At 64.1% G+C, this 18,351-nt stretch overlaps 4 protein-coding genes and 1 long non-coding RNA gene across 5 annotated transcripts; 1 reads left to right on the top strand and 4 right to left on the bottom strand.

Annotated features, from left to right (window-relative positions):
* Window positions 1–803: 803 nt before the first annotated feature.
* DAZAP2 (DAZ associated protein 2) lies at window positions 804–6,465 on the top strand. The gene is made up of 4 exons (XM_068921599.1): window positions 804–956; window positions 3,428–3,549; window positions 4,053–4,295; window positions 5,033–6,465. The coding sequence occupies exons 1-4, from the start codon at window positions 944–946 to the stop codon at window positions 5,159–5,161; spliced, it is 507 nt and encodes a 168-aa protein (XP_068777700.1). The 5' UTR covers window positions 804–943; the 3' UTR covers window positions 5,162–6,465.
* LOC138062646 (uncharacterized) lies at window positions 3,559–5,034 on the bottom strand. Its single transcript, XR_011136567.1, has 3 exons — window positions 4,440–5,034; window positions 4,096–4,293; window positions 3,559–3,785 (listed from the first exon to the last, which is right to left on the bottom strand). It is a non-coding gene; the product is annotated as an uncharacterized lncRNA (long non-coding RNA).
* Window positions 6,136–9,505, bottom strand: SMAGP (small cell adhesion glycoprotein). The gene is made up of 5 exons (XM_068921124.1): window positions 9,442–9,505; window positions 9,245–9,393; window positions 7,666–7,888; window positions 7,448–7,522; window positions 6,136–7,342 (listed from the first exon to the last, which is right to left on the bottom strand). Exons 1-5 carry the CDS (start codon window positions 9,503–9,505, stop codon window positions 7,170–7,172), a joined length of 684 nt encoding a protein of 227 aa, XP_068777225.1. The 3' UTR covers window positions 6,136–7,169.
* An 84-nt stretch (window positions 9,506–9,589) lies between these two features.
* On the bottom strand, window positions 9,590–13,822 carry BIN2 (bridging integrator 2). Its single transcript, XM_068921596.1, has 11 exons — window positions 13,436–13,822; window positions 12,535–12,615; window positions 12,392–12,446; window positions 12,091–12,185; window positions 11,821–11,916; window positions 11,048–11,155; window positions 10,889–10,974; window positions 10,577–10,652; window positions 10,362–10,444; window positions 9,891–10,260; window positions 9,590–9,732 (listed from the first exon to the last, which is right to left on the bottom strand). The coding sequence occupies exons 1-11, from the start codon at window positions 13,517–13,519 to the stop codon at window positions 9,667–9,669; spliced, it is 1,200 nt and encodes a 399-aa protein (XP_068777697.1). The 5' UTR covers window positions 13,520–13,822; the 3' UTR covers window positions 9,590–9,666.
* A 138-nt stretch (window positions 13,823–13,960) lies between these two features.
* On the bottom strand, window positions 13,961–16,419 carry CELA1 (chymotrypsin like elastase 1). Its single transcript, XM_068921597.1, has 8 exons — window positions 16,369–16,419; window positions 16,035–16,117; window positions 15,831–15,931; window positions 15,468–15,593; window positions 15,210–15,346; window positions 14,697–14,842; window positions 14,420–14,569; window positions 13,961–14,127 (listed from the first exon to the last, which is right to left on the bottom strand). Exons 1-8 carry the CDS (start codon window positions 16,406–16,408, stop codon window positions 14,110–14,112), a joined length of 801 nt encoding a protein of 266 aa, XP_068777698.1. The 5' UTR covers window positions 16,409–16,419; the 3' UTR covers window positions 13,961–14,109.
* Window positions 16,420–18,351: the final 1,932 nt, after the last annotated feature.

Here is an 18,351-nt window from a genome sequence, read left to right as displayed (position 1 = left end):
CTGGGGATCCCTCCCTCCTTGCTAGGCCCTGCTTTGGAGTCCCCCTTCCCTCAGGGCCTGCTTGGGGACCTCACAACTACTCTAGGCCCTGCTTGGAGACCCCTCCCTGTACATGAGGCCCTTCTTAGGGTGCTCCCCCTCCCAACCCTTGGGCCTGCCTGGGGATACCCCTCCCTACTAGCTCTTGATTCAGGGTCCCCTATCCCCCAGGTCCTCTTCAGGGGGCACCAAAACTACTTTAGGCCCCACCTGGCTCCATACTAGGCCCTGTTTAGGGCCCCCCCCTTTGCCCTGGGGCCTGAACTGAGGACCCCAAAACTACTCTGGGCCCTGCCTAGGGAACCTCTCCCTCCCTGCTAGGCCCTGTGTAGGCTCTCCCCTCACCTATGGGGCCTGGCTGCCCCCCCCCCATGCTTTTAGGACCTAGTTAGAGGCCTCTCTCCCCCCCCAACCCCTATTTGGGGCCCCCCTACTACTCTAGGCCCTACCTGCCCCCCCCCCCCCAACTGCTCTTAGCCCCTTATAGGCCACTCAGGCCCCAGGCCCCTGCTCTTAGACCCTGCCTGGGGCCTTCTCCCTCTCTCCAGGCCCCACTCAGGCCGACTGCTTTTAGGGGCGCCACCCCCCGCCCAGGGGGCGGTGCTCCGCCGAGCACCGCCCCCTCGCCCCGAAGCCGACGGCCCCTTTAAGAGCACAGGCCCCGCCCCTCGTGCGTGATGACGCAGAGGCGCAGCGCGGCGCTAGCGCCCGCCCCCGCCTCCCCCCCGGCCCCGCCCCCTTCCCTCCCTCCCCCCGCGCGGGCCCTGCCCCCTCCCTCAGCGCCGCAGTGACAACAAGGAGGAAGCGCGCGGCAGAGCGGGCAGAGCGGGAGCCGCCGCCGCCACCGCCGCCGCCACCGCCAGCGCCGCCCCGGCCTCCCCCCGCCGCCGCCGCCGCCGCCGCCATGAACAGCAAAGGCAAGGCCCCGGCAGCGCGAGGCCCCGCCCCCCGCCCGGACGCGGGGGCCCCGCCGCGACGCGCCCACCTTCCCCCCCCCCCCCCCGGGCATCGACTCGACTCCCGGCAGGTCCTCGCCCTCCCCCCGCCCCCCCCGCCCCGGCCCGCTCCGGGGCGCGGCGCCTTTAAGGGCCGCGCCGCAGCGCGTGACGCCGCGGCCGGGCCGGGGCTGCGCGGGCGCCGCTCGGCCAATGGGAGCGAGGGGTGGGCGCGCGCGCGGGTCGCCATGGCGCCGCGCGCCTCGGCCCGGCCCTTAACCCTGTGGCTGCCGCGCGCCTCGGGCGGGGCGGGGCGAGGCGGGACCCCGCCCCCCGCGGGTGACGTGTGCGTAGGGAGCGGAGTCCCCCCTCCCCCCGCCCCGGTCACGTGGGAGGGGGGAGCTGCGGTAGGGGGACCCCCCCCGATGACGTAGCGGCGATCCCCCCCGGATGACGTCAGGGGGACCCCATTAGGCGTCGGGGGGAGCTGGAGTGGGGGACCCCCCCCGGATGACGTCAGAGAGACCCCATTATATGTTGATGTGGAACTGGAGCAGAGGGACCCCCGAGGTGACAGAGGGGACCCCCGATGATGTAAGAGGACCCACTGGGGGCAGGGGGACCCCCTGGGTGACAGAGGGGACCCCCGATGATGTAAGGTGACCCTATTGGGGGCAGGGGGACCCCCTGGATGACATAGGGGCCTCTGATGATTTAAGGGGACCCCACTGGGGGCAGGGGGACCCCCTAGGTGGCATAGGGGGACCCTCAATGATATAAGGGGACCCCCCTGGGTGACATAGGGGACCCCCAATGATGTAAGGTGACCCTATTGGGGGCAGGGGGACCCCCTGGATGACATAGGGACCTCTTAATGATGTAAGGTGACCCCATTGGGGAGGGGGGGCCTGGAGCAGGGGGACCCCCTGAGTGACATAGGGGAACCTATGATGATGTAAGGGGCCCCATTGGGGGCAGGGGGACCCCCTGGGTGACATAAAGTCCTCCTGATGATGACCCCGTTGGGGGCAGGGGGCTGGAGCAGGGGGACCCCCTGGGTGACCTAGGGGACCCTGCAATGATGTAGGGGGAGCTGGTGTAGCAGGATCCCCTGGATGACATAAGGGACCCCCGGATGAGGTAAGAGGCCCCCATTGGGTTTAGGGGATGCAGGAATGGGACCCCCCCCCCAAATGATATAGGGGACCCCCCGGTGACAGGGGGGATCATTCTGGTGATGGGGGGCTCCCCCTGGGGGGGAACCCACTGGGGTAGGGGAGACCCCCCCCCCACCTACCATGCAAAGGGGTGACCCCTCACCCTCGGGGGACAGCATAGGGAGCGGGACCCCCCCCGGGGTGGGGGGGCACCCGCGGGACCCCCCCCCCGGCCGGCTCCCGCAGGACGCGGCGGCGAAAGGGCGCTGCTAAGCGCTCCGGCCCAACCTGACTCACGCTCCCGAGGCGCCTTCCAAGTCTCCGCTCCTGCGAGGGAGCCGAGATGTCCGCAGGGCCGCGCTTCGGCCCTGGCCTGACCGTGCCACGGCAAAGCTCCCCGCTCGCCCCTTCCTCCCTCCCTGCACCCAAACGCACGCACAGGGGTTTTTTTTTTTTTTGCTTTTTTGTTTGTTTGTTTGTTTTTTTCGCTCCCAACCGCTGTGCCGGCTTGGGGAGAAGAACGCCTTCGGAGCTCGGACCGTAGCACCAGTTGCTCTTTGAACCGTGTTGGCAACCTCCGGATGCGACAGAGCAATTAAATGCAATTCCCTAACAGTCTTCACTTAAAGATTAACTCTGTTCTGAAACCGCTTAGGTTGGCAGGTGAAAGACATGTCACGGAGACATGATCTTTGTTCTGCTCCAGCTTAAAAGGCCCAGGGGTGGCAGGTATCGTCTCCGCGTCAGATCTGGTTTGTTTTGCTGGCAGTACAAAGCGCGTTGCACCCTTTCTCTTCAGTACGAGCCAAACGCAGCACTTGTTTCTCGGGATGGGAGGCAGACGGAGGGACGGGTCTTGCGTTATAAAACGTTAAGATCGCCAAGAGATGCTCCCTGGAAGCCTCGCTGGTGGCGACGCGCTAGGAGCTTCAAAGAGAAACCCGATCTCGGGGCGGTGTCGTTCCCGCATCGCCCCAAATCTGAGGCTGCGAGTCGACTGGAGAGTTCGCGAGTCCGAGCGCGAGCGGCGACCGGGGACGACGCCGTTGGGTTGACTCCCTTCGCCAGGCTTCCTGCCCTTTTCGGGAGCCTGATTCCTGGAAAGGATTTTCACTCTCCGTTTGGCTATTAGGCCCCGACTGAAACGCCTCTAATTCATTGTGTGCAGACGCTCCTAGATCCGTTACTCTGCTCACGTGAGAATTGAAAAGAGGGGCTTTCCGCAAACTCAGCAGTTTCCTGCCCAGCTTCGCGGAGCGTTTTCTGACTCTGGCTGAATTCTTTTCTTCCTTGCAGGACAATATCCCACCCAGCCGTCCTACCCGGTCCAGTCTCCGGGCAATCCTCCCGTGTACCCACAGACTATGGCCCTTCCTCAGCCGCCGCCATACACGGACGCACCTCCTGCTTATTCTGAGGTACGCAGGATCCTTCTCCTAAGGTTTATTTTATTCTGGGGCCCCTCCAAAAGAGAAAACTCTTCCAGGAGGTTTTTAGCTGCAGGGATTTTCTTAGCCTGGAAGATTTGTTTGCTGTTCGTATCGCTGGGCAGCAGTCGGTCCCCACAGTCTCTCGCATGAGACCCGAATCATCCACTTGAAGCGACAAACACTGTTCAGCTTCCCCTTGAGTTAAGATGACAAATTTAGCCAACCTGTAGATTTAAAATACATCTAAGTTAACTTGTCTTAGTTGGATTCTTGCAGACAGCGGGGGAAAACTTTTCTCCAAGGAGCAACAGTGGGAAAAATGTCCTCTTAGGGTACAGAAGATTAAATATTCGGGGAAGGGGAGTCCTTTGTGCGAGCAGAAGGGTGCAAGCCTGCCTCAGTGCTAGCGCTTTGAAAGCAAGCCTGAATGAACAAACGGGTGCGGGGAATAACAAATCTCTAAACTTGTTTGCATTGGGTTTTTTCCCCAGCTTTATCGTCCCAGCTTCGTGCCTCTGGGGGCTGCCACCGTACCTACAATGTCTGCGGCGTATCCGGGCACTTCGGTGTTCCTACCCATGGCCCAGTCGGTGGCTGTGGGTCCGCTAGGCTCTTCAGTCCCCATGGCGTATTACCCCGTGGGACCTGTTTATCCTCCAGGCTCCACAGTCCTCGTTGAAGGCGGCTTTGATGCTGGAGCAAGGTTTGGGGCTGGTGGAACAGCCAGCATCCCTGTAAGTATAAATGTATCCTCAAAGCCCTGCGTGCTTCAGTTTTAGAGGTTCACAGACAGTAGTAGGGGAGAAGAAATGCCCCGATTTCTGAGCAAAACATATTTCATACCTGACTGATCGTTTGGGAGCACAGTGGCTACTTACGCGTTGGAAGAAGGACGATGAGTTTTTGCTGTCTCTGCGCAACTCCTCTTAGTTGAGAGCGGCCAACCTATGGCTCTGGAGCCATGTAGGCTCTCAGGTGCCTCTGGCTTGCAGCAAAACCATCACGTGGCCAATGCTAGCCCCACTTTGGCCTGGAGGCCACGGCGTAGTGTGCGTCGGTGGGAGGCAAGCCATGGGGCTGCTGAGCGCCCTGGCTTTCCCTTGCCCCGCTTGCGAACCTGGCCTTGCTCCGTGCTGCAGCGGAGCTGCAGGAGGTTCCTGCTCCCCTGGACTTCCCGCTTGTGGCTCGCGGCCACGTGGAGAGCTCGTTCCGCAGCTCGCAGGCAGAGAGCCGGGTTAGCTGTACGTGCTTCGTGGGCTGCGGGCTCTGAAAAGAGAGGGGCAGGGAAGCGGAACCGAGCGTTTCCCATCCGCTCTCGGCCTCTTATTGCTAATCTTCGTTGGGCAGCGAGAGACAGGTACTGGGAGGTTTCTCGTTGGCTGTAATCCCAGGTGGGTCGTGCGGCGGGCCGAGTTTCCGTCGTGGCGCCGACTCAGTCATCCTCCCGCCTGTCCTTTCTCTTGTCTTCCAGCCCCCCCCTCCTGGCTGCCCCCCCAACGCCGCCCAGCTGGCCGTAATGCAGGGAGCCAACGTCCTGGTGACGCAACGGAAGGGAAACTTCTTCCTGGGAGGCTCAGATGGCGGCTACACTATCTGGTGAAGAAGGAAGGGGAGGGGGAAAAAGGGGGGGCTACATTTGTGTAAGGAAAGACATCACATACTGTCAGCACTTCTCACAATGTAACTGCTTTAGTCCATATTAACCTGAAGTTGCAGATTAGACACACGGCCGTGAGGTGTCTTCCTGGTTCGGTGCCCGGCCCTTCAGGCACTTTAAAGCGAAACAAGAAACCCTGTAATGATAGTGGCGCCTCTGTTAAAGCGGGGAAGGGAGATTAATTCATGAAACGAACGTGAGCTAAGCAGCCCTGCCTCTTCCTTTCATTTCACTGGAGTGATACTGCAGCCACGTCTCTGAGCTTTTAGTAATCGGCTATCTATACACTGGCTTTGGGGAGGGCGAGGGGAGCGAATCCGGTTTCCGAGAGTGGCTCCTTCTCTTCAAGCTCGTATTTGTTCACTGCCTGCCAGGCTGAGATCCACAAAACATTTGGGTTTTGGGTTTCCCCTTCCTTGGAAGCAAAGGTGCTGGATAGAAAGCTAGGCGACCTTCCCTTCCCGGGGAGCCGCGCAGCAGGGGTGGGGGGCACCTTGGCGCTTCTTTCTTCCTGCCCTCACTCTAGAGCGGATCCCTTGAAGCACTCTCCGTGCTCACATTCGTCCTTCGTTTTCCTCCAGGAAGGTATGCAGCTAGCGTGTATCATGGGATTTTTTTTTTTTTTAAATACGCTCCAAGTAATCTTGGATTTCTTTGCACATTAGATCTAATCAAAGCCATGCTTTGGTGCCAGAAACACAATGCAACTCATGTTTGAACATTTCATTAAATGCTAACTAGGCTTTTAGAGCGATGCTTAATAAACAAACTTTTTTTTTAAAAAAAAAAAAAACTCAACCTGGTGTCTTGACACCAAAACTCCTTAAGGCTATTGTGCAAACAGAGAGGCTGGTTACCATCTGTATGAGGGTGTGTAGCAACTGTCAATCAACACACAAATTAGCTTGGTTAATGGGTTGTTTTATGAATGCATACTTTAAAAATGACTTGGGTATAATGAAGTCTTATTAGGGGTAAGAAGAATATTTCAGGGATCCTCAATGTTTTGGGTTTTTTTTTTTTGGTTTTGTTTTGTTTTATGAAGAAAAATATCAGATTCAAATATATTTTATCTTGAGGTTTCAGTTTACTCTAAATCTGTGTCTTGTATATGTTGTGTTTAACCATACAACTGACTGTTATGAAAGTTCAGCATTACGTCTCTCTCTGTATACACTGTGGTGCACTTAACTTGTGGATTTTTTTATACTAAAAAAGTAGAATAAAGACTATTTTGAAAATTTGAACGAAGCAGCGCGTTTGCGTTAGACCTCAAATAAACCCCCTTGGCTCCTTGCCCATCGCAAGCCTTAGGCTTGCTTCACTCGTTTCCTCTTCGCTGCAGTTTCGCAAACTTCCTCCTTCAATGTTGTTGGTTTTGATTGAAAGGAGGACCTAGCCCCGAGACAGGGGCGCAGGAGGGAGGTCCGGAGCTGCTCCTCGCGCTTCCTAGGCGAAAGCGGGGGGGGTGGAAGGGAAAGGTTCACGCGCACGGCGTAACCGTACCCCCCACGCCGACCTTAGCCGGCCTAATTACCCGACCCCTAAACGATGAGCCGGCCCAGCTTAATCCCTTGGTGAGAAAAGGAAAAACGACAGCCACTCCTTGAGCGCTTGCCACGGGGTTGTATTCGAAAGCAGCAAAGGGAGGCGCCGGAGGGGGGGACGCGAGCGGCTCGAGCGCGGCCGTGCCCGCTCACCTCTTCCGCCGAGCCGGAGGCGCTGCTCCGCGCTTTCTTCCGCTCCGAGGAGCGACGGTCGGAGCTGCGCCGCGCATCTTTTTTTTTTCCCCCCCCCTTTCCTTCACTGGTCGCCTTAATAAATTAAAGGAGGGGAAAGAGGAGGAAAAAAAAAAAAAAAAAAGCTTCTCGAGCCCAGAGTCCGGCAGCTTCGGGGCCGGCTTGGGCCGAGGCCCGAGCGCGGCACGGCGGTGCGCGCTGCGCCCGGTGCGCTATATAAAATATTCTTCTTTCTCCTTGCACGGGGCGTCCTCCATCGGCACCGACACGTCGCTCTCCGCCGCCGGCTGCTCGTAGGTGAGGTAGCTGCCCTTGTTTTTGTACAGGTAGACGATGATGACCACCAGGACCGCCAGCAGCGTGACGAACACCAGGGTGATGACGACTGCCGGGGAAGAGGCAGAGGAGCGGGGTTGAGCCCCCCCGTCCCGGGGTGGGGGGCAGCCTGTACCGAGCTGGCACCTGCCCCCCCCTCCCCGAGAGCCCCTACCTGCGATGACGACGGTGTCGGCTTCCTCGTGCGGCGGCGGGGTGTTGGCCTTCCTCGGGAACGGGCTTGTCAGCTCTTTCCCGTAGCGCCAGGGCAGAGATGGAAAAAAGGGCGAGAGGAACCGGTGAGCCCGGCCGGGCTTTCGGGGTTTAAGTCAGCCCAAAGGGAGCGCGAGCAAAGCTCTGCCGCGGCCCTACCCGCGCCGCGCGGCGGCTCACCCCCTTCCATGGCATCGGCCCGAGCTGCGCCGGGTCCTTCCAGCCGAAGCCCCCCCGGCGGCGGGGCTCTTCCGGAGCTGCCGAGGAAAGGGACGCGTTTGCCGGAGCCCCGCGGCGCAGAGCACGCCGTGGCCAAGCCCCCTTCAGCGGCGAGCTGGGGAGCGCAGCGGGCCGGCGGCGAGTCCACGCAAGCCCTGCCGGCGCCTCGTAGTCGCGCGGGGTCCTGATCGCCAAAAAAAAAAAATAGGGGGGGGGGGGGAAAAAAAGAAAAAAAATGAGCGGCGGGTTCTTTGGGTTTTTTGGGGGGGGGGGGGGGGAGGACGAGTCACTGGCAGCGCTTGGATGCTCGAGCCTTGCAAAGGCCGCGCCGGTCCGGGGCTCGAAGCGGCGGCGCCCGACCGCCTGCGCCCGCGATGCTCCCTTCCCGGCGGCGCTTCACGCGTGGCCTCGTGTGCTTTGCCAGGCTCGGCTTTGCCGGGCTCGGCTTTGCCGGGCTCGGCTTTGTTAGGCTCGGCTTTGCCGGGCTCGGCTTTGCCCAAAGGCAGCGACCTCGGGTGCCCCAAACCGCGGTGTTTCCGCCGGCGGCGGCTCGGGCACGCGTGACTCAGCGGCTCTGCGGGGAGGCGCCGCCAGGTGTCAGCAGCAAACGCGTTGAAAACAATTACCAAACGCCCCCCCCCCAAATCCCCCCCCCATCTCCCCCCCCCCCCGCCCCGAGGAGCAAACGGGGCCGCGGGACCACGCGGGCGCCCACGCCGCGCCCGTGGGACAACGCCTGCGAGCTCGGCTCTAACCTTTAACCCCGGCGCGCAGCGCCCCGCAACGGGTGAGAAAACACGCGTGGCCGCAGCAGCCCTTCCCGCGTGGGGGGGGGGGAAACCAGCCCCAAACCCGCTCTCATACCTCCGGCGCTTGCACAGACCAAACCGGCTGCCGCGACTTGCAAAAGCCTCGCGGGCCGAGCTCAAGCCGGCGAAGCGAAACTCGCTTGGGGAAGGGCGGCGGCGGCGGCGGCGGCGCTTCCCCGTCCCTCACCGTGGCGTCGGGCCGGGCGGCGGGGGGGGGGGGGGGGGGCAGCGAGCCGCGGCGCTTTTAATCCTTTATTCGCAGCGCCGGAGGTTACCGGGCCGGCCCGGGGGTGGCCGGGGGGGGGGGGAATAAAAAGAAGAAGAAAAATCTTCCTCGTTCTCGGCCAACGCGCCCGCGTCGCTCAGGCGCCGTCCCCCCCCCCCCCGACATCCCCACCCCAACGCCGTTTTGGGGGTGGGTTTTTTTGATTTAAAAAAAAAAAAAAAAAGCTTTCGCCCCTTCGCGTCCCCCCGTGCGGCCGCTGCGGGGCCGAGGCCCTTTCGGCTTCCCGCTCGCCCCGCTTCCCGACTGGGACGGGAGACGGTGCCGGGGGGGGGGGCGAGGCCGGCGCTCCGCTCCCCGCTCGAGCATCGCTCGCCGCCGCCGAAACGCTCCGGCTGCATGTTTTCCCACTCCCCTCCCCAGCGATTTCCCCCAAGGAAAAAACCTCCTTAGGTTGGATTTACCCCTCTTCACCCCCCCCCCCCAAAAAAAAACAACCCCAACCCACCTGAGCCGGAGCCGCCGGCGGCACCACGTGCGCCCGTGGGAGAAACTCGGCGGCGCGGCGCGTTGGCGGCCCAGGCGTCTCCCCGGCCTGCCTTCGCCCCTCCGGTCCCGCCGCCCTGCCCCGAAAAAGCTCCGGTGCTGCCCTGCCTCCTCCCCGTTAACCCCTTGGCGGCCGGGCGGAGCGACGCCCGCCCGTGCCCCCGGCCGCCGCCACGCTTAAAACCCCGGCGTTAAATCTCAGCTCTTCCCTCGGCCGCGGCATCGCCGCCCTTTCCCCGAGCGCTTCCCCCCGCTCCGGCTCTGCGAACGCCGCCCCGCGGGCGCAGCGACTCCGACCGCCTCCGGCTGCGTTTTCGGGCGCCGGGCGCTTTTATTGCCAGGTGGTAAAGGTTAACGGCGTCGACCCGCTTCCCGCCGGCGGGCTCAGGCGGAGCCCGGGGGTCCGGCGGCGTCGGGACCCTCCTGAGGCTCCTGGCTGCCGTCGGGCTCCTGCCGGGCGCAGAGCGGGATCAGGGCGGCGCCGGAGGCGGCAGGCGCCGAGGTCGGAGCTTCGGCCTCGGGCCGGGCTCTTCCTCGACGCCTGTTACCAACGGGGACGTGGAGCCGGTACCCGGCGGCGCCTCCGTTCCTGCCCGGCACCTTCTCACCTGGGTTTGAGCCGGATCGGAGCAAAGGAGCATCTCCTCCGCGCCGGCCGCCGCCAGCGCCTCGGAGAGGATCAGCGGCGCCAGGGCCGCCGCGACGTCCGCCGCCGCCGCCGCCTCTCCCACCGGCTCCCACCCGCCGTCGCCATCTCCCTTTTCCCCCTCGTTTTCGGCCAGCGCGGGCTCGGCCGGGCTGTCGGAGACGGCGGCGGCGGCGGCATCATCATCGTCGTCGTCGCCGGAGGAGGATGAAGAGGAGGAGGAGGAAGCCGTCGGCGCGGTGGCGGCGGCAGCCAGGGGCTCGCGCGGCGAGGCTTCGGCCGCCGCGGCCGGGGGGCTCACGGGCGAGGAGATGAGCAGCGAGCGGCGGTTGCTGCGCGGGACGGGACGGAGCGGGGGGGTTTCGGCGGCGGCCGCGGCGCTTCCGCCTGCCCCCAAACCCGCCCGCCTGGGGCTTTCGCCCCCCGTCTCTACCTGGGGACGCCCTTGACGATGAAGACTTTGCTGGAGTGCTGCTTGTCCAGTTTGCTCATCACCTCGTAGAGGTCGCGGTTGAGCTGCAGAAAAGACGAGAAAGGAAAAAAAAACCCCAAGCGAGCAACGGTCAGAGCGGCCGCCGACCCCGCGGGCGAATGCCCGGCCCGGCCGCGCGCGTCCCTCCCTCCCGGCTTCGGTTTCCCTTCCCTCACCTTGCTCATCTCCTTGTAGAAGACGTCGCGGAGGTTGGAGATGTTCTGGAAGACGGTCACGTAGCAGGCGACGCGGCTGCGGGAAGGGCGCCCGAGCGAGCCTGAGCGCCGCCGGACCCCAACGCAACGCGCGTCCCCCCCCCCCGGCTGCGGCCAGGACGGGCGTTCGCGAGGTTTTGGGAAAAAGGTGGGTTTTGCATGCCAGCTGCAACGGGGCATGGAGGATTCGGGGGGCGGGGGGCAGAGCGGCGCGGCGGGCGCGTTCCTCCTCCCGCCGGGGCTGAGCGCCGCCGGCCGGTCGCGGGGCGATACCTGCTGTACAGCACGGGCAGCTCCTCTCGAAGGTCCTTGTTGAGGTCTTCAAAGACCGTCTGGGCTTTATTGAACTCCTCCTCGGCCTGCGGGGTGGGAAGCGGGGACCGGTGGCGTGCCCGGCGGCGGCGCGGAGCCCGGCGCCGCCCGAGCCTTTACCTTGGCGATTTTGGCCTCGTCCTTCTTCTTGGCGTTTTGCAGGGCCTCGAGGTGGTGCCTGGCGCTGTCGTAGTCCACCAGCTTGCGGCCGCGCTTGGCCATGCGCTCCTGCGCGGGGCGAGCGGGCTGCCGAGGGCCGGCGCGGGGGACGGGGACCGGCCGGCCCGCGGGAATTGGCCTCGGCCACCGCGGGAACTGGCCACCGCGGGAACCGGCCATTGTGGGAACCGGCCCCTGGCCACCGCAGGGACCGGCCACCGCGGGAACCGGCCGCTGCGGGGACCGGCCACCATGGGAACTGGCCTCCTGGCCACCGTGGGGACCGGCCCCTGGCCAGTGCGGGGACCAGCCACTGCAGGAACCAGCCCCTGGCCACCGCGGGAACCGGCCACCGTGGGAACTGGCCCCTGGCCACTGCAGGAACTGGCCACTGCGGGAACCGGCCCCCTGGCCACCGTGGGAACCAGCCACCATGGGGACCGGCCACCGCGGGAACCAGCCCCTGGCCACTGCAGGAAATGGCCACCGCGGGAACCGGCCGCTGCGGGGACCGGCCACCATGGGAACCGGCCCCCTGGCCACCGTGGGGACCGGCCCCTGGCCACCGCGGGGACCAGCCACCACGGGAACCGGCCCCTGGCCACGGCGGGAACCGGCCCCCTGGCCACCGTGGGAACCGGCCACCATGGGGACCGGCCACCGCGGGAACCGGCCCCCGGCCGCCACGGAAAGCGGCCACGGCGGGAAGCGGCGGCGCCCGCTGCGGTAGGTACCTTGATTTCGCCGAACTGAGCCAGGTAGTTCTCCATGAGCCGCACCGCCTGGTCGTCCAGTTTCGCCTCGTAGTCGTCCCAGAGGAGATCGTTGCTCTGGGGACGGAAACGGAGCAAAGGGGATCGGAGGGGGCCGGGATGCTCCGCGGGCTGAGGGGGCCGGGATGCTCCGCGGGCTCCTTTCCCGCGCCGGCGCTTGCGTGACCGGCTGCCTCCGCGGGGAACGGGAGGGCGGCCGGAGCCCCTCGCGGGATGTTTGAAGGGTCTCACAGCTGCGATGGCTTTCAGCTCCTCGTGTCCGTCCCAGTCCGCGCTGTAAATCTCCTGCAGGGTTTCGGCCACTTTCCTGGAGCTTTCGTGCATCGCTGCAGGAGGGGAGAGGGCACGAGAGTCGGACAGCGCGGGCATCGGGCCGGGACCCCCGTGGCGGAGGGCGAAGGCTCGGACGGACGGTGGGTTGCAAAAACACCAAAAAAAATTTAAAAAAACCCCCCCAGATTCATTATTCCGAGCCAGAAAAACTTAGGGGGGAAAAAAAAAAAAAAGGAAAAGCCGAGCGGGAGCGCCGCACCTTTCACGGTGCCGAGAAAAGCCTTGAGGTCCTTGTAGAGCCTGTGGCCTTCGCTCTGCAAAGCGAGGCGGGGGGGTCAGGGCCGGAGGCGCCGGGCATCGCCGGGCCCCCCAAAACCCGTCTCCGCCGGCCCCGGCCCCGACCTGCTGCTGCTGGAAGTTGCAGGCGCTCTGCTCGAACTGCTCGTCTTTGGTCTCCACCGTTTTGCCCAGTTTCTGCAGGACCTGGCGGAGAGAAAGGCGCCAGGAGACGGCGTCCGCGGCCCCCCCCCCGCTCGCCCGCCTTTTGGGGGGGGGGTTTAAAAAACGCCGATTGACGGGCGAAAGCGGGCGCCTGCGGAGGCGGGGGAACGGCGCCGGCTCGGCCCCGAGGCGGAAACGCCGCTTGGGCGCCGTGCACCGAGCGCGCCCGGCCTCTGCAGGCGGCGAGCGCCGAGGGCGAGCCCCGCGCCGGCCCGGCGGCTGCGGTTTGCATTAGGGCCGGGAGACTTGTGCAAAGCCCCCCCCTCCCCTTCTTCTTCTTCTTTTTTTTTAGGGGAAATTTGGTGGGTTTTATTGGTTTTTGTTTTGTTCTTCCCCTTCCCTTTCCGGGGTGAAACGGGAGCCGTTTGGTGGCGACCCGTCGCCTCAAACCCGCCACCTCCGTCCCCCGCTACATCCGCGCGCCTTATCCCCGGGAAACAGCCGGCCCGGCTGCGATAACGGCCGCGGAAAAGCCGGATTTAGCGTCGAGCCGGGGCCGGCGAGGGCGAGAAGGAGCCGACCCCGCCGCCTCCGGCTGCTCCGTCCTGCCCCGACGCGCCGGCCCCGTTTCTGCCCCTTTCCGGCGCCCTTCGCTTCCCGCAGCGCCTCTCGCCGAGCCGGCCTTTCGGCACGCGACCGGAGCCCCGAAACGCAGATCGAGGCGCCTAAATCATCGCGGCCGGTGCCGGCAGCCTCCGCGCCCGGCTCGGCGAACCCAGCGGTCTGCAAACGCCCCCGCGCTGCAGCAATCGGTTTCAGGGGAAAAAAAAGGCCAAACGGGGGGCCGGGGGGACCCGCGTACCTTCTCCTGCGCCCGGCTGAAACGCTTCTGGACCTGCTTGGCGAAGAGGCCGGCGCCGCCACCGCCGCTCTTGCCCTCGGCCATGGCTGCAGCTCGCCGCCCCGCTGCCGCCGCTTGGCCCCTTGGTTTGGTTTTGGGTTTTTTTTTTTTTTATGGGGGGGGGGGTGGTGTTTTTTTCTCCTTTTCTCGCGCAGCAACGACTTGCGGTTTTACGTTTTCCGCCGGAGGAAGCTCGACGCGAGGCGGCCCCGTCGCCTGGCGCCGCATCCGCCCGGGCGCTCCCGTGCCACCGCCGGCCCGCTTCCCCCTTCCCACCCCGGTTCGACCCCCGCCGCCCCCCAAAACCCCCCCAAATCGCCTCGGCCGGCGAACGAAACCGGCCGCCGGGGGAGTTCGGCCCTTCGGCGGGCGGCGCGAGGCCGAGGCGGCTGCCCCGGGGCAGGGGGACAAGCGCCCAAATCGAGGGGGGGGACCCCCAAAACGCCCCCGGCGAACCGGCGAGACAGCGGACGCCCGGCGGCGAGGTGCCAGGGAACAGGTTTTTATTGGCATCGGAGGGGAGCTCGGACGCCTCCGGCGCAGAAGCGGAGCGGCGGGACGCGCGGCGGCCGAGCGGGGCACCGCCGCCGCCACCTCCTCCTGCTGCTGCTGCCGCCGCCTCCTGCCCCCTCGTCTCAGTTTTGGGCGATCACCTGGAGGGGGGAGAAACGGCGGCCGTGAGACCGCGGCGGCACCGCCGAGCCCCGGCGCGCAGAGACGACGAAGCTTTTCGCGGCGGTTTCGGGCGTCAGCCGAAGAGCCGAATCGCTGCTTGCTACCCCACCGCCCCCAAACGTCGGCCTCGCTCTTGCCAACCCGAGGCGACGCGAGCCGAGTTTGCGCAGGCTCTGCAGCCGACGGCGGGGCCCTGGCCCGCGCCCCCCCCACCCCGGTCTCCCCTTCCACTGGTCCCGTCTGGCTTTTGCTCCGACGGCGCCGCCTTACGCTGTTGATCCAGGAGATGTAGGCGGACACGCGGGTGAAGACGGTGGGTTTCCTGGAGACGTTGCAGCCCAGGCTGGAGACGAAGCTGGTGACGCCGTGGACCTGGTAGCGGCCGTTGACGGCGCAGTGCAGGGGGCCGCCCGAGTCGCCCTGCGCGAGGACGGGACACCGTCACCGCCGCCGTCAGCCAACCGCCGGGGATTTTCGCCCCGGGAAGGGGCAAGGTCCGGCGGGGGCCGCGGGAACCGGAGGCTGCCGAGTTCCCGCGGGGACGCACCTGGCAGCCGGAGCGCACGCCGTCGCCGCCGGCGCACACCATGCTGGTTTTGACGGTGGAGCCCCAGTAGGACGAGCTGGAGCAGGTCTGGTAGTCCACGACGGGCAGGTAGGCCTGGAGCAGGACGCTCGAGAGCTGCCCGTTGGCTGCGGCCCACGGAGCGGCCGTGAGCGCGCGAGAGCCGCGGCTGGCCACCACTTGGCCAAATCCACCGCGTGAAACCCGCCGCTTGCCCCAGCGGGGAGCAAACCCCCCTCTCCCCCCGAAACCGTAGCATAACCTGGACCAAACCCCGCGCGCCCCGTCAACGCAACCTCGCGTTTCACCTTCCGGCATATTGAAGGGCTTTAAAAAAAAAATAAATCGTTAAAGAAACTGCTGAAGTTTCCCACGCTTCTACCGCAGAGATTTACAAGGGCATCGGCGTCCCCAGCAGCAGGAAAAGTGGAGCGAAGCTGGCCCCGGATCAGGCCGGCACCCTCATCCCTCGCCCCGCTCGGCCGCGGCACCTACTCTGGGTCCGGCCCCAGCCGGAGATGTAGCAGGGGTAGTTGTTGGCCAGGATCGTCCCCTGCTGGGGCAGCACCGCCAGCTGCACGTAGCTGTTGAGGGTGGCGCTGCCGGAGAGCCGGAGCAGGGCAATGTCGTAGCTGTGGGAAGAGGGCGAGAAGGCAACGGGCTTGGCGAGCAGGAACAGAGCCCGGTCGGGAGCGGGGAGGGGGGGACCGGACTCATAGGGGTGACGCTGCCTCCCGCCGCCAGCCCGGTTACCCCGCGGCGACGTTGTTCCTGTTCCAGGAGGGATGTTTGATGATCTTGCTGACGCTGAAGACCTGCTCGGTGCCCTCGTTCTGGTAGATGTTGTGATCGCCAGCGACCACGCGGAAGTTCAGGTTACTGGGGAGGAGGCAGAAAAGCACGGCGTGAAGCGCCTCGGAGTTCTTATCGCCGGGAATAAAGGGAAGATCGACCCAGGAACAAGCCGAGCCCAGGGAAGGTTCTTGCAAACCCTTCCAGCGGGGTCAGCGGAGGCCTTAAACTGGTGTTCCTGGCCGTGCCGGCAGGGATTTCTCTTTGGAAAAGGCTTTTCCACTCTCGGTGAGGGAAAGCGAGGGGGTGTTTGGTCCCACTGACCTGTCAACGCAGTGAGCCGCCGTCATCACCCAGTTCTGCCGGATGAGGGACCCGCCGCAGGTGTGGTACCAGTTCCCGCTGGAGTAATACTGGAGGGAGATCTGGGGGAGACATGCGGCGGGGACACGGTCCGTCTTGGCCCGGGGGTTCCCGCGGGGTGCCCCAAAAAACCCCGGGAGCGACGGGCTCTGCCGCGGCACCCACCTGCGCCGGCCACGCGTGCGACCGCACTTCGGTGCCGCCGACCACCCGCTGCGCCCCATCCGGCAGCTCCTCCGAGCAGTATCCTGCGGGAAAGAGAGAGCGAGAGGGGTCGGCACAGCCAGGAAAAACCCCGGAGGAAGGGACCCGGCCGGCCGACCAGCGCTGATCGGGCAAATTGCAACAAGGTTGGGCGCGAAGGAGCGTGGCGCCTCGCAAAGCAGCTCCCAAAATCCCTGCCCCAGCCCGCGGGAACCGTCGGAGGAGCCCGTTCGACCCGGTTTCGCTCCAACCCCAAATCGCGGCCTCGGCGTTTCCCGGCCCCGGCAGCGCTCACCGCCGAGGACGAAGGCAGCGAGGAGCAGAGTCCGCAGCATCGTGCCGGGTCGTGGCGCCTCTTCGCCGGCTGCCGGCCTTTAAAGAGGACGGGGAAGGCGGGATGGGAAGAAAAGCAGCTGACTCGGCCATATCGAGCAACCTTGGTGGCTCTTCCAAAGCACACAGCGGCCCGAAGGCCGGGGCAGAAACGCTGAAGCGCGAGGCTAAAAAAAGAAAAGACCAAATAATTAGAAAAACAAACAGTGTTTTGGCCCCGTTTTAAACGCTCTCGACTCCCGCGGGCAGCGTGCGTGCCCGGCTTTCCTGCTGATAGTGCCCACGTGCCGCGGCCGGCCGTGCTAAACCCTCGGCCCTGGAGCGTTTTTGTGCGACGATGGGTTGAGGCAAAAGCAGGAGAAAACGGTTAACCCCTCCAAAAAAGCTAACACCAAAACCGGGGCTGGACTCCGGCACGCAACAGGTCCGAAGGTGACTTTTTTGAACTTCAGGGAAACACCGACGCGTCGACACCGGTGTCAGCTCGAAGGAGAAATCCCCCCGCTTTGCCTTTCCGCCGAAAGGCTGTTAAGTGTTTTTCCTCCTTCGAGAGGACCGTCCGTGCTGTTTCAGCTCTCGCGCCCCGGGCTCCGGCCCTTCTCAGCGGGCTTCAACCCGCGGTGCTCCTGCGAAGCCGGGGCGAACGAGCAGCCCTGGGGATGGCGGCAAAGGCGGGTTATCAGCTCCCCTGGAGGGAAGAAAAAGAAAAAAAAAGAAAAAAAAATAAAGGAGCCACTTTAGTAAAAGACACCTGCTGCATTTCTGCTCTTATCTCTCCGAGAAACTGGAAATTTTGATTACACGGGGACAATTTTCCCAACGCTTGCTAATTCACGTGCAAAAAAACAAACACAAAGCCTCGGGCTGCCGTTGCGGATCCCAAAGATCCCGACCCCCGGCTTTCCGAGCCCGACCCGCCTCGCGGGAGGCCCCAACAACCCTCCTTTCGGGTGCAAGCCACCGAGCCGAGAGGCAGAGCCCTCGCCGGCTCCTCTGGGCTGCTGCCTCGCTGCTGGCTTCGACGTCTGCGCCAAAGCTCAGATGCTTCAGCTGCAAGTTTCCCAGGGGACTTTCCGGGGCGAGGTGGACGAATCCTGCTCAGGGCGCTGGGAGGAAGAGGCGTCCTTCAGCGCCACAGCGGGAACTTCCCCGGCGAAGCAGCAAAGCCCCAAACAGCCCCCTTTTTGCCTCAAATTGACCTGGATTCGAGCCGCAAGGATCACGAGCCCCAAACGCCCGCTCGAGGTGCTCTGTGCCTTCGCGGAGCATTTTTGGGGACAGCTTTTTCATGGTTCATCCTTCTACCACGATACCAAAGCCCGGCCCGGGGCAGCGGAGAAGCTGCCGAGGTGGCAGCGAACCAGCGCAAACCTCCGTCCCCCTGCAGCCGAGGAAGCACAGCTGGAGCTGGGACTTTTGTAAAATAGAGCATCTCTTTATTCCACGTATCCAAAGACGGGTTTCTTTCCCATCTCCAGGAAGTGTTTGTTCCCCCCCACAACTAAAACAAAATAGAAAAAAAAAATCACTTGCAAACCAAACAGTGTAAACTACAGTAGTCAGGTTTAAACAAAAATAGGGGAAAAAAGGAAAAAAACCACACAGAGGTTTTACAGTCGGGCTCCTGCAAGGCCCCCTTTCCTGGAAGACGCTGTCGCGGCACGGCCGCCGGTCCCAGCCAAAGAGCTCGCACGCGAAAGCCAAAACGTGAACGCCGGCCCCTTTGGTCCCCTCGCGAACTGCCCGAATTTGGGTCACGGGGACGCGCGTTGTCCCCTCTCAACGCCCAGGGGAGGTCAGGCCAGCCAGCGAGCAGTGCTCTTGTCTTTCTGAGTGAGCGTTAAGGACAAAACCGAACCACACAAACATTTCGAACCCTGCCAAAACCAAGGGGCTTCTTCCAAAACCAAGGGCAACTTCAGCCCTTGGCCCCACCAGGCCACGG

Source organism: Struthio camelus, chromosome 28, assembly GCF_040807025.1.
Source record: "Struthio camelus isolate bStrCam1 chromosome 28, bStrCam1.hap1, whole genome shotgun sequence".
Classification (NCBI taxonomy): domain Eukaryota; kingdom Metazoa; phylum Chordata; class Aves; order Struthioniformes; family Struthionidae; genus Struthio; species Struthio camelus.
This window is presented reverse-complemented; position numbering and strand designations above follow the sequence as displayed.

What these genes read in the sequence shown, in the direction of transcription:
- CELA1 (XM_068921597.1), bottom strand. Translation starts at nt 16,408, where the DNA reads ATGCTGCGGACTCTGCTCCTCGCTGCCTTCGTCCTCGGCG. An exon ending in CGCTGCCTTCGTCCTCGGCG is followed by an intron (nt 16,118 to 16,368) that starts GTGAGCGCTGCC and finishes TCTTTCCCGCAG; the next exon opens with GATACTGCTCGGAGGAGCTG. An exon ending in GCGTGCGCTCCGGCTGCCAG is followed by an intron (nt 14,570 to 14,696) that starts GTGCGTCCCCGC and finishes GTCCTCGCGCAG; the next exon opens with GGCGACTCGGGCGGCCCCCT.
- DAZAP2 (XM_068921599.1), top strand. An exon ending in CACCTCCTGCTTATTCTGAG is followed by an intron (nt 3,550 to 4,052) that starts GTACGCAGGATC and finishes TTTTTTCCCCAG; the next exon opens with CTTTATCGTCCCAGCTTCGT. An exon ending in GTGGAACAGCCAGCATCCCT is followed by an intron (nt 4,296 to 5,032) that starts GTAAGTATAAAT and finishes CTTGTCTTCCAG; the next exon opens with CCCCCCCCTCCTGGCTGCCC.
- SMAGP (XM_068921124.1), bottom strand. Translation starts at nt 9,505, where the DNA reads ATGCCGCGGCCGAGGGAAGAGCTGAGATTTAACGCCGGGGTTTTAAGC. An exon ending in CGCCGGCGGCTCCGGCTCAG is followed by an intron (nt 7,889 to 9,244) that starts GTGGGTTGGGGT and finishes TTTGGCGATCAG; the next exon opens with GACCCCGCGCGACTACGAGG. An exon ending in CGACACCGTCGTCATCGCAG is followed by an intron (nt 7,343 to 7,447) that starts GTAGGGGCTCTC and finishes CTTCCCCGGCAG; the next exon opens with TCGTCATCACCCTGGTGTTC.
- BIN2 (XM_068921596.1), bottom strand. Translation starts at nt 13,519, where the DNA reads ATGGCCGAGGGCAAGAGCGGCGGTGGCGGCGCCGGCCTCTTCGCCAAG. An exon ending in CTGCCCGTGCTGTACAGCAG is followed by an intron (nt 10,653 to 10,888) that starts GTATCGCCCCGC and finishes CCCTTCCCGCAG; the next exon opens with CCGCGTCGCCTGCTACGTGA. An exon ending in TCTACAAGGAGATGAGCAAG is followed by an intron (nt 10,445 to 10,576) that starts GTGAGGGAAGGG and finishes TCTTTTCTGCAG; the next exon opens with CTCAACCGCGACCTCTACGA.